Below are 26,166 nucleotides of genomic sequence, written 5' to 3' on the forward strand. Positions count from 1 at the left end.
TATAAAACTGCTTAGCCACACCATGAAAATATGGGAAAGAGTAATTGATAGACGGATACGTGAAGAGACCGAAATATCCGAGAATCAATGTGGCTTTATGCAGGGCAGATCAACAACAGATGCAATTTTCATTATAAGGCAGTTGATGGAAAAATACAGGAGTAAAGAAACAAACGCTCATATCCTATTCATTGATCTTGAAAAATCGTATGATATAGTTCCTCGAGAGATTCTGTGGTGGGCACTCAATAAGAAAGGAGTCCCTGGTGAATATGTAAAGATTGTGAGGGATATATATTAGTGAGTAACGACTAGTGTTAGGACAGGTGTGGGAGAGACTGATAAATTTCATGTGAAAATAGGATCAAGTGCACCAAGGCTCTGTGCTTAGTCCGTATTTATTCTCATTAGGTTTGGACCAGATAACATCGAAAATACAGGGTAAAACATTCCATGGTGCTTAATGTATGCTGATGATGTCGTGTTAGTAGGAAATAGTGAAAGAGACTCAGAACAAAAACTTAGAACAGAAACAGTGGAGGCAAGCTCTGGAGGAAAAAGGTTTAAAACTTAGTAGGACAAAAATAGAGTATTTGGAATGTTCATTTAAAGATGGAGTTACTACAAATAAAATGGTATCTTTAGATGGTGAACTGATTGTAAAAAGCAATAGTTTTAAGTACCTGGGATCGGTATTACAGAGTAATGGAGAAATAGATAAAGATGCATGCAGTAGAATTAGGGCTGGATGGATGAAGTGGAAAGAAGCGAGTGGTGTGTTGTGTGACAGAAAAATTCCAATGAAGCTGAAAGGAAAATTCTATAAAGCAGCCATAAGACCAGCTATGATGTACGGAACTGAATGTTGGGCAGTGAAAAAGAAAGAGGAACAACGAATGCATGTGACGGAAATGAGAATGCTTAGATGGATGAGTGGAGTGACAAAGAAGGATAAAATTAGAAATGAGTATATTAGGGGAAGTCTAGGTGTGGCACCAATTGACGCCAAAATGAAAGATAAACATATACAAACACGCGAGTACCACAATAAAATTGACGGACGAACACGCTACAGAACTAATAAAACTGGAAAGAGGAGTCAGGCAAGGAGACACATTATCGTCAAAATTGTTTAATCAGGCTGTGGAGGACATATTTAAAAAATTAGAATGGGAAACATATGGAATAAGAATGAATGGAGAGCTCTTGAACTACTTGAGATATGCGGACGATATAGTCCTGATAACAGATAAGAAGGAAGAGTTCCAGAAGGTGGTTAAGGAACTAGATAAAAAACCGACAGAGGCAGGTCTAACGATGAACTAAGTCTAGTAAATCCAAGACTCTAACAAACCAAGAAGACAATTTAGAAATAGTACTCAAGCAGAATAAATTAGAGCAGGTGGCAGAATACAGATAATAAAGCTGAACAGGGACAATCAAACAGAGGAAATAAAAAGAAGAACTAGATTAGCATGAGCATTATTTGGTAAACTATCATATTATATTCTAAAAAATAAAAAGTACCCTCAATATATGCGAACAAAAGTATTCAACCAGTGCGTAGGTATTACCAGTTATCATCTATGGCTCACAAACATGGGCATTTTTCACAAAAGGCAAAAATGACAGGATATCCAAAACACAAAGAGTAATGGCAAGACAGATGCTGGGTATCAGTCTTAAATAAAGGAAAGGCATCGCATGGATCAGAGAACAAACAAAAGTTAAGGATGTATCAAAACAGGTTTCAAAACTTAAATGGAACTTCGCCGGCCACACTCTGCGGCAAAACGATGAAAGATGGAATAAGCGAATTCTACACTGGCGACCATGGGAACAGAAAAGAAAAAGAGGAAGACCACAGATGAGATGGGCAGACGACCTTAAGCCCAGCCGCACACCAAAGAAACATGAAACGAAAAACATGAAACATGAAACGAAAAACATGTTTCATGAACCTAAAACACTGCTAAACAAATCTGAAAGTCCGCCTACCAATGAAACGAGTGTGATTCATGCTCATGACACATTTTTATTTTCGGAGAGTTTCATAAATGGGCGGACGTTTATTTGTTTAGCACTGTTTTATTTCCATGAAACGTAATTTACGTTTCATGTTTCTTTGGTGTGCGGCTGGGCTAAGAGAACGGCAGAAAAGGACTGGGTGCAGATCGCCCAGAATAAAGACCAATGGAGATTAACAGGGGATGCCCAGGAATGGGAGTTTAAGGCTGATTAGATAGATAGATAGATTGTCCATATAACATTTATTTACTTCTCCCAATTAATTTGAACCATACCCTATAATACAGTCCACAAACTCTGCAATTATTTTAATAATTTTTTATATATACAAGCCTTAGTTATACACTAGTTTTTCAAAAACTACATTTCTCACGTCATATCAGTTAACCTGAGATATACAGGGTGCGCCAAAGCTCTGGTTTTCTTTGATTACGGCTAAATTATGGGATATACAAAAAAAAAGAATGTGTGTGTACTTTGTACGCACGTAAGAAGTTATACTTCTACTACATATTATGTGATTTTTAAGACAATACCAAAAATTTAAAAAAATAAAAGAATAAAACGCACACAAACACATTGAAAAATGCCACAAAGAAAAAATGATTTCTGAACAATAATAATTGTTGGCAAAAATTTTAATTACGCATTTTCTGAAAAAAAAAAATTATATAACAAATATACTTACAATCATAAAATGCATAAAAAAATAAAAACTTGCACCGGGAATCGAACCCGTGAATTTCGCGGCGCTTTGATTCGTAATCGAAGCCTAGACTCACTCGTCCAATTCCACATTATTTGTTATGTGGAAAAATAGGGTAACTGAACGTTTTACTGTTTGACAATTGTTTTGAATATAATTAAATTATGTAGTTTAAATTTTGTGGAAGAAAATATTAAAATATAACAAAACAGTAAGAAAACAATATATTAGATGAAGATTGGTAGAACTTTTGTTGGTAATCAAATTAAGTATGTAAATCAAAGCATTACATACCTACTAGATAAATAAATCTACGCCAAAAAATCATAATTTAAAAATAAAAATCGAACCTAATTTGGGATTTCTCTCTAAAATCCCCATTCTTGAGAAAATAAATGTACAGTAGAGCGTCGATTATCCGAACGTCGATCAACCGAACGACCGCTTATTCGAACTATCGACTCCCGCGTCCCGCACTCGAATACCGAGCAAGCGTTAGTAATTGACGCTTAAAATATCTTCAATTTTCTTCAATATTGTATCCAAAAATAATTATGTTGTTGCAAAGACTGCACTTTTTTGTTTAGTTGCTAGTTGTCATTATCAAGATATAAATAAATATGTAGGTATATAAATACGGCTTTTATTCACTTGTGGAAATGTGTATGACTATAAATATGTATCAATATATTGTAGTTCGATTATCCGAACAAATCGGTTTTCCGAACACCTATGTCCCCCAATTAGTTCGGATAATCGACGCTCTACTGTATTTCAACCTAATCCAAATGTATAATTACAATATGATTATAATAAAAACTACTTACCAAATTAGAATGAGTTTTCCTTGTCCAAAATAGTCCAAAAGTCCAAAAATATAGATATATGAAAACTATTTAAAAAGGCAGTATAACTATTAACTAACTTTTGTTTGTTGTTTCTTTTCACACAAATTTTAAAACGCAACAACCATAAATAATCTAACTACAGCTGTGCCACAGCCGCCATATTGAATAATTTTTGACATGTCATTTGAACATCCAATCAGAACAAAGTTATAATGCGCATGCGCCGGGATCATAGGTTTTAACATATAAAAATTCACCCTCATATCACCGGTAAAGAAGTATAACTTCAAAAATGTTTTTAACAAAATATATGTATATCGAAGCCGTCTATAATTTAGAATTATTTTCGATTATACAGGGTGAGTCAGAACGACGGTAAGAACCAAAGTGGTGTTATTTTAAATGAAACACCCTATATATATTAAATCATTTTTAAATATATTTTTTAAAACTATTAAGAATTTATATAAGGTATTATAGGCCTAAAGTTAACAAATTTCGAAATATGTACACTTTTATTGAGAAAAATGGTAATATTTAAAGGGCTGTGAATTAGGCTATCCAGGCAATAAAAATTTAAATGACATGTCAAAGTTTTTTTAGTATACTGTTATTTTTAAATAAATTAACATATTTGACATATAGCCATAAAATATACAGTGTGATCACTATTTGCAAATACAAAATTTTCTCCTTTTTGTTAAATGGGACAACCTGTATGTTAGTATTGCCTTTTGTAGTAAAAATTACAACCTTTCTTTTGGTATCAGGTTGTATGTACCTAGCATGTTTCGTTTTGTAGATATTTAAAGAAAACTATAGATCTACGTTTTTGCGGATTTTTTATTCAAAATTTTTTTTGCAAAAAAAAAATAATTATAATCTGGTTTTAGAAACATACATTAAAATATCAAATAAGAAAATAAAAACGTAATTACAGATTAAAATAAATCGTATCCTAGTACAATTCAATTGATTTAATAACTTAAAATTATTTTACAAAAAATATTTTACCATACTAATGAATGCATAAATTAGTTACTAAATTAAATAAACAACCAAATTTGATATATACCCTAGTAATTTTTCTACCATAGCAACTTTCCTGTACCGAATTAATTGTTAGTTATATTGTATTTTACGAGTAAGATCAGTTAAACTTTTAATTTACCTTTTAAATTTACTTACATCTTGAGAACATAATACCTAATTATAAAGTATGCTTTGAAACAAATGAATGATAAATGTATCAGCCAAATTATTTATTAATATAAATAGTATTAAATGGTGTCACAATAGCTGGTAATACTTTTGTAACAATTTTTTATATTTTCAATTTTAATTTTTCAATCGAACAATTGGTGGATATGACATTTGTTTTGGGCGAAACCATTAGAAATTATTACCAGCTTTTGTGACACGACTACATATATACTATGTACTTATTTACTTCATAATAATATACTTCTATAACGTTCATTTGTTTCAAAGCATACTTATACATAAATACAATTTACCTAACAAAATTGGGTACAATAAAGTTACTAGGGTAGAAAAATTTCTAGCGTAGATTTTAAAATTGTTGTTTAATTTAATAATTAATTTATCCATATTAATTACTTATTAGTATGATAAAATATTGTTTGTAACATAATTTTATATAAGTATAATAATAACTATAATAAGTTATTAAATTCAATTAAGTTGCACTTGCATACGTTTTATTTTCATATTTAATTACGTTTTTATTTTCATCTTTGATATTTTAGTGCATGTTTCTAAAATTCTATTAAATTTTTTTTTGCAAAAAAATTTAATTAAAATTGTCGCGGATATAAAATATCCGCGAAAAGTAAAATCTATAGTCCTTTTTTAAATATTTACAAAACCAGACATGCTATGTACATACAACCTTATACCAAAAGAAAGGTTGTAATATTTACTACAAAATGCAATAATATCATACAGGGTGTTCCATTTAAAAAAAATGAGAAAATTTTGTATTCGCAAATAGTGATCACACTATATATTTTAAGGCTATAAGTAAAAGATATTAAATTATTTAAAAATGACACTATGTATTATATAAAAACTTTGACCTACCACTTAAATTTTTATAACCTTGGAGACATAATCCACAGCCCTATAAATATTAGGTACCATTTTTCTCAATAAAAATGTAAATATTTCAAAAATTATTAACTTAAGGCTTATAAGGCCTAATACAAATTTTTCATATTTTTAAAAGCTATATTTAAAAATGATTTAATATACAGGGTGAGGCAAATAAAGGGCCTATTAGAAATATCTCGAGAACTAAAGGCAACAGAATCATGAAAATTGGAATAAAGGGGTTTTGAAGGATGGTCTATTAAATGAAAATATTTTCATCTCTTTGCAACTTCCGGTTATACCGGAAGTTGCTTATAACTTCGTTTTTTTAAATGGGACACCCTGTATATTTTTACATTTTTGGATTCTCTTTGATGTCTTCTTTCTTAAAATATGAGGTTTTGTAATATTATACAGGGTATTTTAAAAGATAATTACGTTTTTTTATTAATTTTGTAGCAAAATTAACACCCTGTAGAATTGTAGTAGTTTGACATCTAAAACTCTACTTACGTTCAAATGATTTTTAATATACTCTACTATTGTTAAGAATCATTAGTATAGCTAAATTTTTAATTTTAGTATACAGGGTTGGTCGAAACTCGGAATGAGTATTTTCTGAGTTTTCTTAAATGGAACACCCTGTATTTTAGTATTGTAATGAAATGATATTTTATGGTACTCTTTTATTTCTTAAGCATTCCCTATACCTAACTGCTTTAATTTGTGCTTAACTGTTAATCGCACCAACAATCTTAACTAAGTAGGTATTTCGATAGCTAAACCATTATTGGTAATTTTAAGGACCAGTCTGGATTAATAAGTATTTATTTCTGAAACATTCTTTGGGATTGAGTATTTTCACGGGCAACCTAATAAAATTTTACGTATTTTTTGTTGCAATTAATGTTTAGCTTGAATCACCAATAACTCACAAATTAAAGCAGTTAGGTATAGGGAATGCTTAAGAAATAAAAAAGTACTATAAAATATCATTTCACTACAATACAAAAATACAGGGTGTTCCATTTAAGAAAACTCAGAAAATACTCATTCGGAGTTTCGACCAACCCTGTATACTAAAATTAAAAATTTAGCTTTACTAATGATTCTTAACAATAGTAGAGTTCTTAACAAAAATCATTTGAACGTAAGTAGAGTTTTAGATGTCAAACTACTACAATTCTACAGGGTGTGAATATTGCTACGAAATTAATAAAAAAACGTAATTATCTTTGAAAATACCCTGTATAATATTACAAAACCTTATATTTTAAGAAAGAAGATATCGAAGAGAATCCAAAAATGTAAAGATATACAGGGTGTCCCATTTAAAAAAACGAAGTTATAAGCAACTTCCGGTATAACCGGAAGTTGCAAAGAGATGAAAATATTTTCATTTAATAGATCATCCTTCAAAACCCCTTTATTCCAATCTTCATGATTCTGTTGCCTTTAGTTCTCGAGATATTTCTGATAGGCCAGTTATCTGCTTCACCCTATATAGGGTGTTCCATTAAAAAAAAAACACAACTTTGGTTCGTACCGTCGTTCTGACTCACCCTGTATAATCGAAAATAATTTTAAATTATAGACGGTTTTGATATACATATACATTTATGTTTTGTTAAATGTTTTTTTTTTGTATATCCCATAGTTTGGCCGTAATCAAAGAAAACCAGAGGTTTGGCGCACCCTGTATAACCATACATCTGAGATATATAAACATACTACCAATTAATTTGCAGATGATAACTTACGGCATATTCTCCCATTCATTTAGCACAGTTTCCCAGTTGGAGTCGTGCGGCGCGACGTCTAACTATCCGATTAAGTGCATCTCACAGATGCTCTATGGAATTCAGGGCTTTTAGGTGGGTAATATATAACCTAAATATTCACTTCACAAAGGTAGTTCATTTATATAACAATGCATGGCCACGTGTTATCCTACATGAAAAGGTAGATGATGAAGTTAAACGGTACAAACGGCACAACATCACCTTTTAAAATATAGTGTTTATACAGGGTGTCCCGAAAAGATTGGTCATAAATTATACCACAGATTCTGGGGTCAAAAATAAGTTAACTAAACCTGACTTACTTATATACAATAATGCACACAAAAAAAGTTACAGCCCTTTGAAGTTACAAAATGAAAATCGATTTTTTTTCATATATCGAAAACTCTTAGAGATTTTTTATTGAAAATGGACATTTGGGACTCTTATGGTAGCAACATCTTAAAACAAAATTAAAGTGAAATTTTTGCACCCGATAAAAATTTTATGAGGGTTTTGTTCCTTTAAACCCCCCCCCCCCCCCCAAACTTTTGTGTACGTTCCAATTAAATTACTATTGTGCCACCATTAGCTAAACACAATATTTTTAAAACTTTTTTGCCTCTTAGTACTTTTTCGATAAGCCGGTGTTTTTCGAGATATTTTGAATACTTTTCGAATCCACCACATATTTGTATATGGTTAAGTACGATTGTAGCGACCTGTAATAATCTGAAACTTTATTTATAATTTACATTTTTACATCACACATCACATCTCGATAAAAGATGACTTATCAAAAAAAGACTAAGAGGCAAAAATTTTTTAAAAATACTGTGTTTAACTAATGGTACCACAATAATAGTTTAATTAGAACGTACACAAACATTTGGGGGGTTTAAAGGAACAAAATCCCCTTAAAATTTTTATGTAAACATATTAAAAAAGAAGCCGCATCTCGATAAAAACTGGCTTATCGAAAAAGTACTAAGAGGCAAAAAAGTTTTAAAAACGTTGTGTTTAACTAATGGTTCCACAATAATAAATTAGTTGGAACGTACACCAAAATTTGGGGGGGTTTAAGGGAACAAAACCCCCATAAAATTTTTATGGGGTGGACAAATTTCACTATAATTTTGTTTTAAGATGTTCCTGCCATAATAATGATACATGTCCATTTTCAACAAAAATCTATAATAGTTTTCGATATATTGAAAAAAATCGATTTTCATTTAGTAACTTCAAAGGGCTGTAACTTTTTTTATGAGCACATTTGTACAAAGGTAAGTTAGGTTCAATCGAACTATTTTTTACCCCAGAATGTGTGGTATAATTTATGACCAATCTTTTTGGGACACCCTGTATAAATCTGAATTTATTGATAATAAATCTCAATAGATGGTCATAAAACAAACAACCTACGTTTCGCAAATGAACAGCCCTTGCAAATAATCAAGCAGAGCTGATTGATCTTATACGACTGGTCGAAAATAAAAGTAAAATATTTTTTCTGCAATTAAACATATAAAAAATAAAGATCATGATAGTAGATAGACTATAATACCGGGTGTCCACTTATATTTTCCCCCATTTTAACTGCCTATATCTTCTAAACGTTTCAAGGCAGAAATATGCGGTTTTCGCTGAAATGTTTTATTTTAGTAAAAGTTTTGTCTGAATGGATTGAATTTTTTATATCGCTTTCAAATACGAAATAAAAAATGGCGGATTTTAAAAAAAACTTTGTTGACTTTTTTTTAATGGAACACCCAGTATATTTTTTTGTAAATTGAAAGAAAGGTCATTCACCTATCCAGCGATATAAAGTTTTTCAAAATCGGTTGTCAAATCACTGAGTAATTAATTTTTAAAATGAGGAGTGCAATGTGGATATCACATACCTAAATAACGTAACTGAGCAAAATGATATTATGTTATGTGATTTCCACATTGCATCTCTCATTTTAAAAATTAATTGCTCAGTCATTTGGCAACCGATTTTAAAATTTTTTATATCGCTGGATAGGTAAATGACCGTTTTTTCAAGACACAAAAAATATACTGGGTGTTTTAATAAAAAAAGTCAACAACGTTTTTTTTTTCAAAAATCCGCCATTTTTTATTTAAAAGCGATATAAAAAATGGTCATTTACCTAAAAACTTCAAAAAACGGTCATTTATCTATCCAGCGATATAAAAATTTTTTAAATCGGTTGTCAAATGATTAAGCAATTAATTTTTAAAATGAGAAATGCAATGTGGAAATCATATAACTTGCTTGTTATGTTATTAAGTATGTGATATCCACGTTGCACCTCTGATTTTAAAAATTAATTACTCAGTGATTTGACAACCGATTTTGAAAAACTTTATATCGCTAGATAGGCGAATGACCTTTCTTTCAATTTACAAAAGAATATACTGGGTGTTCCATTAAAAAAAAGTCAACAAAGTTCTTTTCAAAAATCCGCCATTTTTTATTTCGTATTTGAAAGCGATATAAAAAATTCCATCCATTCAGACAAAACTTTTACTAAAATAAAACATTTCAGTGAAAACCGCATATTTCTATCTTGAGCGGTTTAGAAGTTATAGGCAGTTAAAATGGGGGAAAATATAAGTGGACACCCGGTATAACAATCATCCACACATAACCACAATTAGTCGGTTAGAGCAGGGCTTCCCAAACTTATTCGTACTGTGACGCCCTTGGGACTTTGCTATTTTTTTTGCGACGCCCCTCAACCCAACCCCCAATAATACTTACAAATTTTAGTACTAACCTAGTAAGTAACAGGTTATAGTTATATTATAACAAAAACACTATTTGAACATTTATAATTTTTATTAGAAATTAAGAACGAAATCAAAACATAGGCACAAAAATAAAAAGGGATATTATAGGTATTTATTTATGTAACTGGCTGGTTAATGTGAGGGATGTGCTTGCTTTTTTGAGCACAGCTTATGCAACCGGGGCTTCAGTTTGTAAATTGCCACTCTCATTTCTTTTTCTACGTTTATGTTTGACCTGTACTTGTTTTTAATTACTACTGCAACCGCAAATGGTAATAAAACCTTTAATGCAGAAATACTGATGGCATGATATTCATGAGAAACTGAGCTCCAAAAGCTTTAGGTTAGAATCATAGGACAATTCTGTCAGTTGTTCTTCTTCCTCTGTTAAAAGTGTCAATTGTGTGGATAACTGGAAAGGGTTTCTGACCCAGTCATATTGCTCCAGATCTTCGGGAAAATATTTCTCAAAGTGTTCGCTCAATGATGACATGTGTTGCGTAAACATATTTTTTAAAGAGGGATCGAGGATTTCTATCGATTTTTCTTGTAGAATTCCTTGTAAAGCAGGGAAATAGTCAATTTCTTGATATTCTAATTTTCTCTTCCATAAGAACAACTTCTTTTGAAACCAAGTAATTTGATCTGCCAATGGCAGGATATGAGTATTGTTTCCCTGCAAAGACTTATTAGGATCATTTAATTTCTTAAATATGTCCAAGAGGTATGCTAATTTTATTATAAACTCTGAATTAATAAATTCTGAATGCAGATACGTGTAAAATTCATTTCTTAATTCGTATACATGTCCGAGTATGTTGTCTTTGGACAGCCAACGAGAGTTGTATTAATAAATTAAAGGCATTTCTGCACAAAGTTCTTGAAAATCTTGATTTCAAGGGTCGTGTGTAGTTCACCACTTTAATAATGCTATCCATCACAACACTTAATTCAGGTCTAATTTCTTTGCTGCTAAGGCCTCTCTATGTATGACAAATGTGTCCATTTTACACTTGGAGCCTTGGTTTTGATGAGAGCTTGTTGTAGTCCTCCATACTGTCCAGGCATCGCTCGGGCACCACCGTACACACGCCTACACAGTTATCCCAGTTAATATTATTTTCAGTCATATATCACTATATCAGTTTAAAATATCGAATAAAAGTCCGCGCTGACACGCGACGCCCCTGGAACAAAGCCGCGACGCCCCAGGGCGTCGCGACGCACAGTTTGGGAAGCCCTGGGTTAGAGGTTATGAGCTTATACTGTTATCTGAGATCATTGATCACAAACACAGGGTGGGGTCCGGACAAACAATCCCCGGACAAAAGTCCCCACAAATTATCCCTGGCCAAATTACCCCGGACAAAAAATCGCCGGACAAAAAATCCCTACAAAAATCCCGGACAAATATTCCCCACAAATTTTTTTGGACAAAATATCCCTACAAAAAATCCCGGACAAAAAATCCCTAAGAAATATTTGCTGCCGAATAGTTATCTAAAAGTTTTCCCGAAATTTTAACAAATTTCGAAGTCCAATTCCATGCTGAAAACTTCAAATTTTCATGACAAAAGAGTGTGAGTTTTTTCAAAAATCGTGGAAGATATAGGGAATGATCTAAGGCCCCGTTTTCATGACAGGAGCTTAACGCGCGATTACAACTACATACATTTTAGCATTGATTATAAATATTCCTCTAGATAGCTCACCTCTTGGTAACCGAAAGACGTATCAACAACTAGATGGCGCTACTCGAAAACCGTATCGAGATTTCTCATTCCCTCTCTGACTTGCGAGGAGGTAGGAGTAGCGTCAGGGCCGAACTTACCCTATAGGTGTATTATCTGTGACAAGTGTTGTGACAAGTTATAGCAAAATTAAAAAAAAGGACTCACATTTTAGATAAAATGGCCTCTGTAACGCATAAGTGTGTTTACGCGGGATGTTTTGAAAGAAACGATGGAACAAATAATAATATATCTTTCTTTAAATTTCCCCTGAAAGACGTATCCATTCTTTCACGGTTTTTGGTCTAAATTTTAAAGAACCGCTTGGATTGACATGAAATTTGGCATACGTATAGCTTACATGTCAAACAGAAGAAGTGATATTGTGCCGATGTGTGCTTTTTCCCTGGGGGTGACTTTCACCCCCTCTTTTGGGTGAAAAAATATATGTCCAAGATAAGTCCGGAAATGGGTAAACTGACTAATTTTAAGTAACTTTTGTTCTATAGAGCTTTATTATTCTATTAGTTCTATTAGAGAATTATGACAGGTGATAAATAGCAGTCTGATTTTTGCATGAGAGTTTAATCTCTGTTCGGAGAGTTTAAGTCTGTTCTGTCGGACAAAATAAATGTGCCGTTTTCGTGGTCTAGACCGTTCCAAATTTTTAAGCTGTTCCACAATTAAAACTGCCCCTGTTCCAGTGTTCCCATATATCAAAGTTTCTCCGACTCGACACCCTTAAGCTATTAACAAATTTTCAGCTTGCTATTAATCAACTTTTTTTTGCATACGTGGGATCCAGACCTATAAGTATTTTGTCGAAAAAAGCGTTCTTAGCAAAAATATAGCCTATAAAAAAGTAAAAAAAAAAATGTTGTACGCGTTAGGTCTCTGGATCTCGTAGAACCAGAGTTATAGCCAATGAAAAATAGATTAATATTCACCAAATTTCAAATAGAATATTTCGACGAGAAATATCCAAAAAATTAAGCACTTTTTGGGAAAACCCATTATAACTTTTTTAAAGTGTTTAAAAAAAGCTTTATTTTTGTTTTTACAAAAAGTTTCTAACATTAAATTTAAGCAAGTTACGCTCAAAATAAAGTTGGTCCCTTGTGTCTTTGCAAAAAACAATCGGGAGGACCACCCCTTAATTAGCAACTTAAATGAAATTAATCGTTACCGCTCCACAAATTATTTTACTTATGTTGTATTTATATGATCTGTAAGTTTCATCGATTCAAAAAGCTTATTTTTGAAAAAATTTGGTTTCAAAGTAAAATTATTAAAAATTTTAATTTTGAAAAATATGCTTTTCTTCAAAATAACTTAAAAATGGTTAGAGATACCAAAAATCTCGAAAAACACAAAAAAGTCAGCATTGCTTTTCTGAATATCACGTATTTTTTGTTTTTCTGTTAGACAAAAATTTATTAAGATTTGGTGTTACTAAATTTGCATACATTCGTGATCAGTGACTCGTTCAACCCCTTTTAACTACAGCCCTTTCAATAATAAGGACTTTGAACCGATGAAACTTACAGATCATATAAACAATACATACACGAGTCAAGAAACTTATGAAGTCGTAACGATTAAGTTCATTTAAGATACTCCGTATCTTAAACTCCGCGTACTAAGTCACCGCTCCAAAAATTATTTTACTTATGTTGTGTTTATATGATCTGTAAAGTAAAATTTTTAAAAATTTAAATTTTGAAAAATATACTTTTTTTCAAAATAACTTACAAAATTGTTAGAGATACCAAAAATCTCGATGTTAGGCGCATGTAAGGATCAGCCTGCAATAGAAATAGGAAATCAGAGGATTTTAACTGTGTTCGATACACCCCACTTATTAAAAAGTCTAAGAAATAATTTTCTTAACAAAAAGTTGACGTTTTTTGCCGAATATAAACAAATATCGTGGCAAGATATTGAATACACATACAACATCGATAAAACCAGTGTGAGAGTACGATGCATGGTGAAAATGACAAACGTTCATATAAACCCTAATAATTTTCAAAAAATGCGTGTAAAATTAGCAGCACAAATTTTTTCCAACTCAATTGCCTCAGCAATATCAACAGCAATGTCTGTAGGGCAGTTACACACCAAAACGGCTTCTCTTACTGCCGAATTTTTGAAAATTATAAATAATATTTTTGATGGTCTTAACAGCAAATATTGTAGTGATAGTAATCCAAACAGAAAGCCAATGTCAACTTTAAGCAAGTCAACTGAAAACTTAAAAGCAGGTTTAGAATATTTTTAAAAAATTTAAGTTTTTGATAATCAAAAAGAGAGAAATAATATTCACTGTCTACACGGCTTTCAGTGGACCATTTTCTCAGTTTTATGTTTGTGGGAGGAACTTCAAAAATAATATAATGTGTCATATCTTTTAACATCTTTTCTGAACCAAAATCCTCTAGAAAATTTTTTCTCTATTGTGCGCAATAGAGTTAGTCTAGTGCGTTCATAAAAAACATGTGTTTTTACTTAATAACAGGCGGTAGCTGGTTTGTCTTTAGTTTCATGCGTGGAAGAGAATGATGCTAGATCAAAAGTATGTGTTTTATCTCGTCAGGTATTAATGACGCACGGGTAAATAATCGTGGACTCAACTGAATGTTAAACTACACTATTAGCTTTAGTTTATATATACAGTAGATATTAACAAGTATTTTATAATATCAGGAAAACAATATCAGTATGTCTTAAAACATTGGAATCATATGGAAACTTTTTTATTCAGTTTAGGGAAAAATGTATTATTGATAAAAACTTGCACGTCCTAAAACTCAAAATGAAAGAATCAGATGTCAAATATTATGAGTCGTATACCAAGTTTGTTAAAAAATATTAATTCTTCTCAAGAGTAATATACCTTCATTTTTAAAGTACTTTCATATAAACATGAACGTGGTTTTTAATTGTTCTCGACTTTTAATAATAAAATGTTTCGATATTGTCAATAATGAAAGTACTTCTTGAGAACAAGAAATAATAAATATCTTTTTTTCTAAAATTTTAATTTTACTATCTTAGTTTGAAAATAATTAACATTCAAATATACTTATTTACTTTGTTTTGAAATATGATCTAATTAGTGATGTTTTAAACTTTCTAATCCTGTCCGTTTATCAGCTTTTACCTATTGTTCCTAGGCAGATGGCCCTCAACTATTTATATGTTGGAAATTCCCTGTCATTTTATCAGTATATGTATACCAAATTTCATGCCAATCCAATGGATTCTTTAAAATTCGGAGGTTTTGCAATATTTTACCTGGGGTGAATGGGTTAGATCTGGAAAGAAATTCTGTATATCAACTTCAAATAGTTTATTTCGCATTAGTTCTGAAAATATCATTATTTTACAAATTGCAAAAAATAATTTACATGTGAATTATCACTGCTAATTTTATTATGTATTTTCTATTTTGTTGTTTTTTTGTAGTGTATTAATAATTAAATAATTTTTAAGAAACCTCTTCACTATTTTTATTAATCAATTTTTAGCGTTTTATCTGAAGTAAAATCGGAATTCCAAAATAGAGATTACAATCGCGTTAAAATTATTTGTTAAAATGCTGAATACTACCCTTATATCGTTGTCTATTACGCCAGCCAAGCGACTCAAATTTATTTTTCAATCTTGGCAAAAATTTCAATAAATGTCGCCACCGTCCAGCCAGTTAGTACTTAGACTTGAGGGGCAAAGAGGTGTAAGTGGGCGGAGTTTAACACTGAATTCGGTTTTACCTAAAGGTGAGGTATCTATGTACTTATTAATCAATGATTTTAGTGAAGACCGTTCACATGCTAACGCGCGTTTTAGGTCATTAAGACGCGCGTTGGCATGTGAACGAACGGTCTCAAGTAAAATGTATGTAGTTGTAATCATCCGTTAAGCGCCTGTCATGAAAACGGGGCCTTAGATCATTCCCCATATTTTCCACGATTTTTGAAAAAACTCACACTTTTTTGTCATGTAAAATTTAAAGTTTTCAGCATGGAATTGGAATTCGAAATTTGTTAAGATTTCAGGAAAACTTTCTAGAGAACTATTCGTCAGCAAATATTTCTTGGGGAGTTTTGGTCCGCGATTTTTTGTGGGGATATTTTGTCCAAAAAAATTTGTGGGGAATATTTGTCCGGTGATTTTCTGTCCGGGGATTTTTTGTCCAGGGATAATTTGCGGGGATTTTATGTCCGGGATTATCTGTCCTTGTCCTAGCTTCGTTCGGGGACGAATGTTACGAATTATTTGGACTGACCCACAGTGTGTCGTTGAGCCTAGTAGCTGGACAAAAGTCATGTTCAAAACTAAAAGAATTATTATTTGAATATTGTAAAGAATACATCAAAACATCCTATTCTAATATTTATTTGTGTCTGACACATCCACCGTGTGAGTACTAATGTCCAAAAGTAAGTATTTTGATTGTAATAGAATAAATCAGTTGAATTCCGGACATCATTTAAATCGCACGAAATTAACGTTTCCTCCAATTTATAAAGATTAATTGTTTAATATGGATAATACTTATATTGGTAAGTGCTAATTTTTATTAATTTAACAAAACTATCTGATAACCAAACACTATTAAAAAAAGTTTTTATGATGAATGAAGGAAATTTTCTTCGTTTTGAAACTTTGGAAGGGTGGGAAATACTTGTACCCTTTTGTACCCGGGCTAAATTTTTTATATGTCGTAGCTGCACCTATCCCATTGATAATAAGGCTTATTATAAACTGCACACGCTTGCACATCATTTTGTTTTTTGAGTAATAGCGTCAAAAGGTACGTATTTTTATTGTAATAGAATAAATCAGTTGAATTCCGTAGATCATAAAAATCACATGAAATTTAAGTTTTCCTTAATTTATAAATATTAATTGTTGAAGGTGGATAATATTTATGATAGTAACTGATAATTTTTTCTAATTTAATAAATCTATCTGATAATCAAAGAATATTAAAAAAAATTTGTATGACGAACGAAGGAAATTTTCTTCGTTTTCAAAGTGTGGAAGGGTGGTAATGACTTGTACCATTTGTATCCAGGTTAAATTTGCTATTTGTCATAGTTGCATCTTTCCCATTAATAATAAGACTTATTATAACCTGCATACTCGAGCACATCATTTTTTTTAGAGCACTGTCTTCCGAGGAGGGAATTTTTTGAAGAATGGGTAAAATGCTCAACAAAAGGAGAACAGAATTGTTTTCTATTTGAGTTTCCTTTCTACAAAATTTAATTTTAGAGACCTAACAGAGGACTCTGACAGGAAAATCAGAATGAGGATAGCAAATTATGCCTCCAAAATTTCTGATAAATGGGTTGCTGCGGGAAGATCAAAACAGCGTTTTTTGGCAACTAATGAAAGTTGGTTGAATGAGCACATCAAATTTGAAGCTCAATGTACTGTGCCGCGATCGTCCATATTATTTCAAGGTTCCGATAGGAAGACCACGGAAAAAATTTGACGAGGCATCGTTTAAAACAAAAAAACGTATAGTTGAGGACCTCGTTGAATCACGCAGTGTGGGGAAGTTGGTAACTGCGTCAGAAGTAGCAGCTCGTGCAGTAGGGAAAAGAAACGTTGCAATTCAATTAGGAGCGTAAGTGAATGCTCAGTAGGTGCTACATCTTCCAATTATAAAAAATCGAATAGCTTGCAGGATGGTAGGCAATTAAGTGGAGATGAAGCATTAGCCTGTTACATAGACTCCAAATCTACAACGCATTCATACAAGCAGACTAGGAAGTGTCTACCATAAAATATGCATTAAATATAGAAAATCTTTTAATTTTTTTATATATTTCCCTGACGAACGCCTCTAATTTAGTCTTTGACTAATAAAAATGATTTATTTTAATATCAAATTACTTAACTGGTCGATACAAATGTAAATAGGATGAAAAATAATTTTGTCCACCTAGTTTGTTATAAGCGACACACTGTGCGACCGTGGGACAAATAATTCAATTTTAAGAGAGCTCAAAGTTAGCCAACGGCTCTCCAGTAAAGTACATCTCTAAAAATTAAAATACTTTGGACATGTCGCTCATTTACCAGAACAACGTGATAACACAAAAAGTACAATTTTACAGGAGAACACTTTTTATGTTTCAAAAAATCATAAACTGGTAATGACTAAATTAATTTGCTTGAAATTGTAATTGGAGTATAGATTAACTATTAGCTTTGAATAAAATTAATCATTTTACCTAGATTTTATCAATATACTTATAGAATTAAGACATGCAAAAAAAATTAACATATATATCACATTCTTTCTGAAAATATAGAAAGAAAGTAATGCAATAAATTAACTTGTAACATTGTAGATGATAAAATTTTCTGATTTTAGGTAACTTAAATAAATAAAACACATGGTTTTTATTCATATGTTTATTGAAAGTTATAAAATATTTTAAAATAAATTGTGATAATGATCATTCATGAATATTCTTTGAACACCAGGAGTAAAAAATTGCTGTAAATGAACAATTAAGTAGATAATAGTATTATGAGTATTAAGTAATTAAGTCAACTTTCGGTATTGCTTTTAGAACTCTCTAACTCCATTCTTTATAAAAAGACTAAGTTTTCAATGTAATGCCATATAAAACAGCATAATGCTACTCTACATCCCACCAGACTGAAAACAATAGGAACCTTCTCTGGTAACACCTCCGAGGCTACTACAATTTGCAAGCCATAACGGATGCTGAGTCTAAGGAAGACGAGGCAATTTTACAATTTATAGTTCACGTCCCATCTGCTCAGCGCAGTAAAGTTCCAACGAGAATGGAATCCATTCTTTATGTTTTCATCTAACTTCTATGATTTTCATGGCTCAAACCTTCATGGAAGAAATATTAGTATTTTTATTCTTTTTCTAAAGCTGTTTCGATTGGACGGTTGTTAATACTGAATGTGTTTTTAAAAAAGGTTTTGCATACTCTGGTTTTCACACCAGACACAGTTAAAAATAGGCATTATTAATTTTACGCTTTGGAACAATACATCCATGAGAGTCAACTTTGATATAAGGATATTTTGGGACAACTGTTTCGACGTTGTTACGACTTTGTTACGACGTTGTTTCGACGCTAAGAATGGACAATAATTATTGTTTTTCAATGTCCCCCGAGCCCAGTATTGTGTTAAAAGTTGTTGCAGCTGACTCACTGTGATTTACTTGACATTTGAATGTGCAGGTATCTTTGCATGGTGACTTTAAAGAGTGTTCCAGAAAAATTTTACTGGATTTTGAGGATTGGTATGCTTTTCCACTGTTTCTTAATATTTTCACAACATTTTTCTTCCATTCACTTTTCTGTTTTATTATCTTCTTTTCCTTTTTCGTTCCTGTTTCATCGATTACTCTCGACTCATGCTGCGTAGTAGTTACACTTTTCTCTACATTAGTTGAATGTACATTTTTTAAGTTGTCCTGTAACGTTTTATCTTGGTAAGTATCTTTGTATGAAGTGTCAATAGTAACCGATGTAGAAGGAGAAATTTATGTGTATTTTGTCGAATATAGAATGTTGTCACAGCAGTTTTCAATATCATCTTACTTTCAGTCTTACGTTCTGGCTCTTCTAGTTCAGAATTGGGATCATTGACAGAATCATCACTATCTACAAAATAAAAAAAATATGTAGACCAGTGAAAACAGTAACAAAAATCTACCTAATTCATATTGTTCTGCAATATAAAAAAAACTAATAACAAACTATACTATATTCACAATCAAGATGCACTAGAAATAAACACACCAAGTCACGTTAACTGCTACAAGAAGCACTCCTGAATCATGATTTACAATGTATAGGTATACATTGTAAATCCCAAATGATGATTTACAAAGTTTATACATTGTAAGTTATGATTCGGGACTTCGGGAGTGCGCCTTGTAACAGTGAACGTGTCTTGGTTTGTTTATTTGTAGTACTCTTGATTGCGATTGTTGTATAACTTTGCTAATAAAGTACTTACCTTCGTGAAATAACGAGATATTCTTTGTAGAACTACTTAATGATCTACTTACTGAATTGCTGCTACTTGCCGATTCGCAGCGATAATGTTTTCTGGGATTAACAACATTAATTATTTACAAAATATTACATTTATATCAATAGCAAATAATAAAATTTATAAAATTCTCATTTACCAAAAACATTATCAAAATCAGAATTATTGTTTAGTATTAACAACCTCATTACCTGACAATCCAGCAACAGCACAATTATGTATTTTCTAATGCTAACTTGAATATTTTCTTAGTCCGCGATCTCATCTGCAAAAATAACTCTCATTGTGAATTTTTATTAGTATGTATAACGTGATATAATGACATAGTAGACTGTGAGATAATATAATTTTTCTGGAAAAAGTGCACAACAACAAATAATCAAAAAAAAATATCCAGTTTATCATCAAAAGTGGTTCTTCTTGTGATATTACCTATGAAAAATAATATTTTTACAACAAGAACGTGATATCAATGATAAGATTATTTCACATGTTACTGAATTTTTTCTGGATTAACGGGTCAAATACCTTTGTTACATTTTAGAAATAAAATTAAATATTAGATTGTAGCTTATCTTTGTAATAACAGGGTGGTATAGTCGTGATGTCGCGTTGTTTGTGAAAACAGAGAGCACTTCACCCTACGCCAAACAGATCACAACTAATACGTCACACTATTGAAAATAACGAGGTGTCCAAAAGAAACAACGCTACAAGATGAGTTGTCACATCATTTCTGTCTCTGTCCCTCCAAAGCATACTTTACTTTTATGTTAAAGATACCACGTTTTTGCAGTATATAGAATGAAATACGGCGGATTTATTTAACAGATAATACAAAAATCAGATATTTTGAAATATCACGTTGTTCTGGTAAATGAGCAATGTTACGAGAACAAACACAGAAAACATGGAAAGACCCATTATACAAGGAAAGGTGGAAGGCCGAAGATCACGAGGAAGATCCTCAACAAGATGGATCGATCAAATTACAGGAATATGTAAAAGACCTATGCATGAGTTAAAAGAAATGACTAGAGACAGAGATCTTTGGAGACGAACAATACACGACATCACGTCGACCACAACACTCTCTCAGAGGAATCAGGATTGAAGAGAAAGAACTTTAGAATGCCAACTATGTGCAAGCGTTGAGAAAATTAGCAGCAAAAAGACCGAAGCCTACCATTTTTTGCAGTTGGATGGATCTTAATGAAACTTACTGCATTCGATTCGTAAGAGCCTTAGGAAATTTTGTGAACTAAAGTGGTGATGTAGAAATTAAATATTCATTGCTGAATAAGGAAAATGCATTTTCAACGTGTATTTCGAAGTTTATTTTTTTTTTATTATTTATTAAATTTACAATGCACCTAATCTTAAGACTAACCAGCATTTTACATTTAACTTAATCTACTACTGTACTGTCCTAGGTATTCCCAACGGTTCACCTTAGAATTTAATAATTATTGTTGCACACATCACTGTTGTGGCTAGGTTCACTGTCCGAATTTAAACTGACACTGACATTTTTATAGATTTATCACTATCACACAAGTTCAAAAGGTTTGGTGCGTTTGAGCCTGCGGACTAGGTTTTGATTATCTAAAAGTTCTAACACTTCCCTGTTTGTATGGTTGTGGAGTCGTTTTTCGTGACCCTTGGCAATCTTCTTTATTTCTTCTTTGATTGTTGCTATACGAAGTTCCCGATGTAGGTCTTTGTTGCGGATATACCATGGAGCGTTGACTATGTTTCTTAGTATTCGGTTTTGGACTCTTTGAAGGCAAGCATAGTTACTCTCACTAGTACAGCCCCATAACTGTAGACCATAGGACCATACTGGTTGGAGCATTTGTTTGTAAACTAATACTTTGTTTTTGATTGTAAGTTGTGAGCTTCTACCTAATAACCAATATAACTTCTTGTACTTCAGTTTTAGTTCTTCGGTTTTCTTTCTGATATGTTCCTGCCACTTTAATTTGCTATCCAAATGTAGCCCTAGATATTTAACTGTTTTCTTGTACGGAACGATTTTATTGTTTATTCTAACTGGGTGACTATTTATTCTTTTGTAGGTGAAATCGATATGGGCAGATTTCCCTTCATTGATTTTTATGCGCCATTTATTATTCCAGGTGTTTATTTTGTTTACTGCATTTTGCAGGTGTCTAGTTGTTTCTTCGAATGTTTCACCGACTGCTAGTATTGCAGTGTCGTCTGCAAATGTTGCCAGTTTAATATTTTCTGTAACAGGTATGTCACAAGTATATAATAAATATAGTATGGGTCCCAGAACACTGCCCTGTGGGATTCCTGCTTTAATTGGCCGTAATTCTGAATATTCGCCTTCCTGTTTAACTCTAAAAGTTCTATCTTCCAAATATGATTGTATTAGATGTACAAATTGGATGGGAAGATATCTTTTTAATTTTAGTAACAAGCCTTTGTGCCACACTTTGTCAAATGCTTTTGCTATGTCTAGAAAAATAGCTGAGCATATTTTATTCTCCTCCAGAGATCTCTCTATAATATCTGTTATTCGATGAATTTGGTCTATTGTTGAATGTTTATTGCGAAATCCAAATTGGTGGGAAGGAACAATTTCCCTGTGGTCGAGTATAGGTTGCATTCGTGCTAGCAATATCCTCTCAAATAGTTTGGATAAAATTGGTAGCAGAGATATTGGTCTGTATGATTCTACCTTGTTGGTTGGTTTCCCTGGTTTGGGAATCATGATTAATTCAGATGTTTTCCACGTTATTGGTACATATTGCAACCTGAATACTGCATTTATAAGGTTTGTGACTTTTACGATGGCCTTTCTAGGTAATTGTTGTAGTATTTCTCCTGTTATTAAGTCAAATCCTGGAGCCTTTTTGGGATTGATATTGTTTTTGATTACGTTGGTAACCTCTTTAGGAGTAGTAGGCTTTATTATGTCTTGATCAGTATTGTTCAAATCAATTTCAGTGCTTTGATCATCTTCGTTTTCGGCTTGATGATTATTTCCCATTTCGTTATTTTGGAATACATTTTCCAAGTATAAAGCGAAAAGATTTGCTTTTTGTTTTCCATCTCTTGCCCATGTTCCATTTTCTTTTCTAATTGGCGGAATCTGTTGCGTTGGTCTATTTATTCTTTTTGTACATTTCCACAACGAGTAGTCAGTGGTTTGGTCATCTGTCAGATCATTTAGGTATTGGTTTACTGATTCATTTTTAATTAAATCTATTTCCCTTCTTAACTGTTGGGTGAGGTTGTTTAATATATTTTTATTTTCTGCAGTTCTGCTTTTTTGCCATGTCTTCCTGGCTTTTCTTTTTCTTTGCACCAGTTCTCGAATTTCTTTGGGATAATTTTGTCCTTTGGTTTTTCTTATAATTTGTTTGGTATTATTCCAAGCTGCTTGTTGTATATTTATGGTTAGTGTCTCTGTTTCTTCATCAAGTTGTTCATTAGTTTTGATTGGTACATTAAGCTCAATTCTGTCACTTAACTCCTGTCTAAAGCTAGACCAGTCCGTTCTCTTATTGGTTAATGTTGGGTTATTTTCTCTTAGTATTATATGCTCACTGATTGTGAGTAGTATTAGAGAGTGATCAGAACTGGGACCATCAACTTCTTCTATTTTCATAAAATTTGTTGCAACTTTTCTTGAAATGAAAAAGTCAATTAAGTCTGGTATTTTATTTTGATCAGTGGGCCAATATGTTGGTTTTCCAGTTGAGTGCCATTTACCGTTTATCTTTTCTATTGCTGCATGTAGTTCTCTACCCTTTGTATTGGTTAACCTTGAACCCCATACAGTGTTTTTAGCATTAAAGTCTGCACCAATAATAAATTTTTCTCCAAGCGTGTTAAGCAAATGGACATAATTTTCTTTTTTTAGATTGTGTTTGGGTGGAAAATATGCAGCTGCTATTGTTACTTCATATTTTTTTGTTTTGACACTTATACTAGCTGCCTGGATGGCTTCAGTCTCTATATTTTCTCTTTCGAGGTGAATTAGATTACTCTTAACGATTATTGCTGCTCCTCCACTAGCTGTGTTTCTAGGGTGAAGAGCTTGATATATTTGATATCCTCTCAGTTTAATATATGTTTGTTTAGTGAAGTGTGTCTCTGATATTAAACATATATCGATTTTTTGGTTATTTAAGGTAAACAGCATCTCCTGCTGATGTTGCAAGAGGCCGTTTGCGTTCCAATGTAAAATTCTTAACTCTTCCGCCATTTTATCGTCTACTAGTTTCTATGCTATTTAATCTTTCTAGGATTTTTTTATTGAATTCTTCTTGATTGTTCATGCGTTCTATTAGTATGTGTAGCATGTTTGATATCGAATTGAGATCATTCTCTACTGGTTGTTTTGGCTGGTTAGAGGCTATTTGGCCATATGTTTGGTTTTGGTTAACCTCTCTTGGATGGATTTGCGTAGGATTCTCCATGTCTGCTGCCTTGTTTTGTAGTTTGGTTGTAGGTCTCTGTTTGTTCCGTAATTTTTGAAGAGATATAGCAGTGGTGCAACCTCTATAACTAGCTGGGTGGGCACCACCACAGTGTATGCATTTGGGTTCTTTATCTTGTGGCTTCTTACAATCTTTTGTTAAATGTTTTCCGATGCATTTTACGCATCTCGGTTCTCTTCTGCAATAATTTTGTGTATGTCCGTACTCTTGACACCGTTTACATTGTGGAATCAAATTCGGTTTTCTGAAAGCTTCTATCGTCACTTTCATGTTTAAAATTTCGGTAATTTCATACACTTTTTTTGTATTTTCCTCTTTACTAAAAGTAAGTGCAAAAAGTGGCAGTGGCGATTTGTCCTTTCCTCTTAGTAATTGGGTTACGTTTTCTATTTTATATCCCTTATTTTTTAGGTCTTCCATTATGTTCTTAACTTGGCAAGTTTGATGCAGTTTTCTTGCAACCACTTTTAGAGGTCTATTTTGTTTATCTTCAAACGAATACCATTCGAGATTTGTGTCATTTAGAGTCTTGGTTAGGTTTCTGTAGCTATTTTCGTCTTTGACATTAATTTTTATATTTCCACCTGCAAGCATGCTAGTTTGATAAGATATTTGCTTACCTGATAAGTGGCTGACTAGGGTGTCGTATTTTTCCAATTTGTTTATAATGACTGGTGGTGGTTTACTTGCCGTTTGTGTCTCATCTGGTTTACTTCTCTGTTGGTGGGAGTGGGGCTGTACTTCCTTTGGGGAGTTGCTTATCTTCCTTTTTTTTGAATTTTGGACTCGAATCCATTCCGTTTCTTTACTCAGTTCTTCGTCGTCTGTGCGATATTCTATATCTTCATTGTGCTGTTGTTTTTCTTCGCCTATCTTCTTTTGTAGGGTATCTATTTGGATTTTCATTTGTTGTATGACGATATGTAGATTTTCTCTTTCTTGTTTTTCCTGTAACCAGGCGTTGTAGAACATCTGCTCATTTTGACTTCTGGCTTGATTCTCAGTAAAGAGCACTTGATTTTGTTGAAAAGGTAATGTTTCACTTGATGTTGTCGGTAGGGAAACCATATTGTCTTTTTCCATTTTTCAGTACACCCATCTCACACTATGGCCCGAGATTGCCTGGACTATTCCAGGCCATATATTCCATGAAATATTTAACAGTGTAACTATTTATTTGTGCAGATAAAACTTTTGTATCTTATCACAGTCGAATTTTAATTTTGCAAATAAAAACTTTCTAACTTTAATAACAATCGGTTTTTAATTATCACCTTAATTACTGTAATTATGGCTTAATTCATTTGCTAACGATACTGCAATATAAAAAAAACTAATAACAAACTATACTATATTCACAATCAAGATGCACTAGAAATAAACACACCAAGTCACGTTAACTGCTACAAGAAGCACTCCTGAATCATGATTTACAATGTATAGGTATACATTGTAAATCCCAAATGATGATTTACAAAGTTTATACATTGTAAGTTATGATTCGGGACTTCGGGAGTGCGCCTTGTAACAGTGAACGTGTCTTGGTTTGTTTATTTGTAGTACTCTTGATTGCGATTGTTGTATAACTTTGCTAATAAAGTACTTACCTTCGTGAAATAACGAGATATT

The 26,166-nt window shown here is 32.3% G+C and overlaps 1 protein-coding gene across 1 annotated transcript in view; it reads right to left on the minus strand.

Annotated features, from left to right (window-relative positions):
* Window positions 1-10,584: 10,584 nt before the first annotated feature.
* The window catches only part of LOC126891008 (uncharacterized), a 41,780-nt gene continuing 26,198 nt past the window's right edge, over window positions 10,585-26,166 (minus strand). Inside the window, exons 3-4 of the mRNA XM_050660188.1 lie at window positions 19,609-19,671; window positions 10,585-11,018 (exon numbers count right to left, since the gene is read on the minus strand). Coding sequence (XP_050516145.1) covers window positions 10,585-11,018; window positions 19,609-19,671 — 497 coding nt within the window. The remainder of the gene's footprint in view (window positions 11,019-19,608; window positions 19,672-26,166) is intronic.

The sequence above is a fragment of the Diabrotica virgifera genome, chromosome 9 (assembly GCF_917563875.1).
Source record: "Diabrotica virgifera virgifera chromosome 9, PGI_DIABVI_V3a".
NCBI classification, from domain to species: domain Eukaryota; kingdom Metazoa; phylum Arthropoda; class Insecta; order Coleoptera; family Chrysomelidae; genus Diabrotica; species Diabrotica virgifera.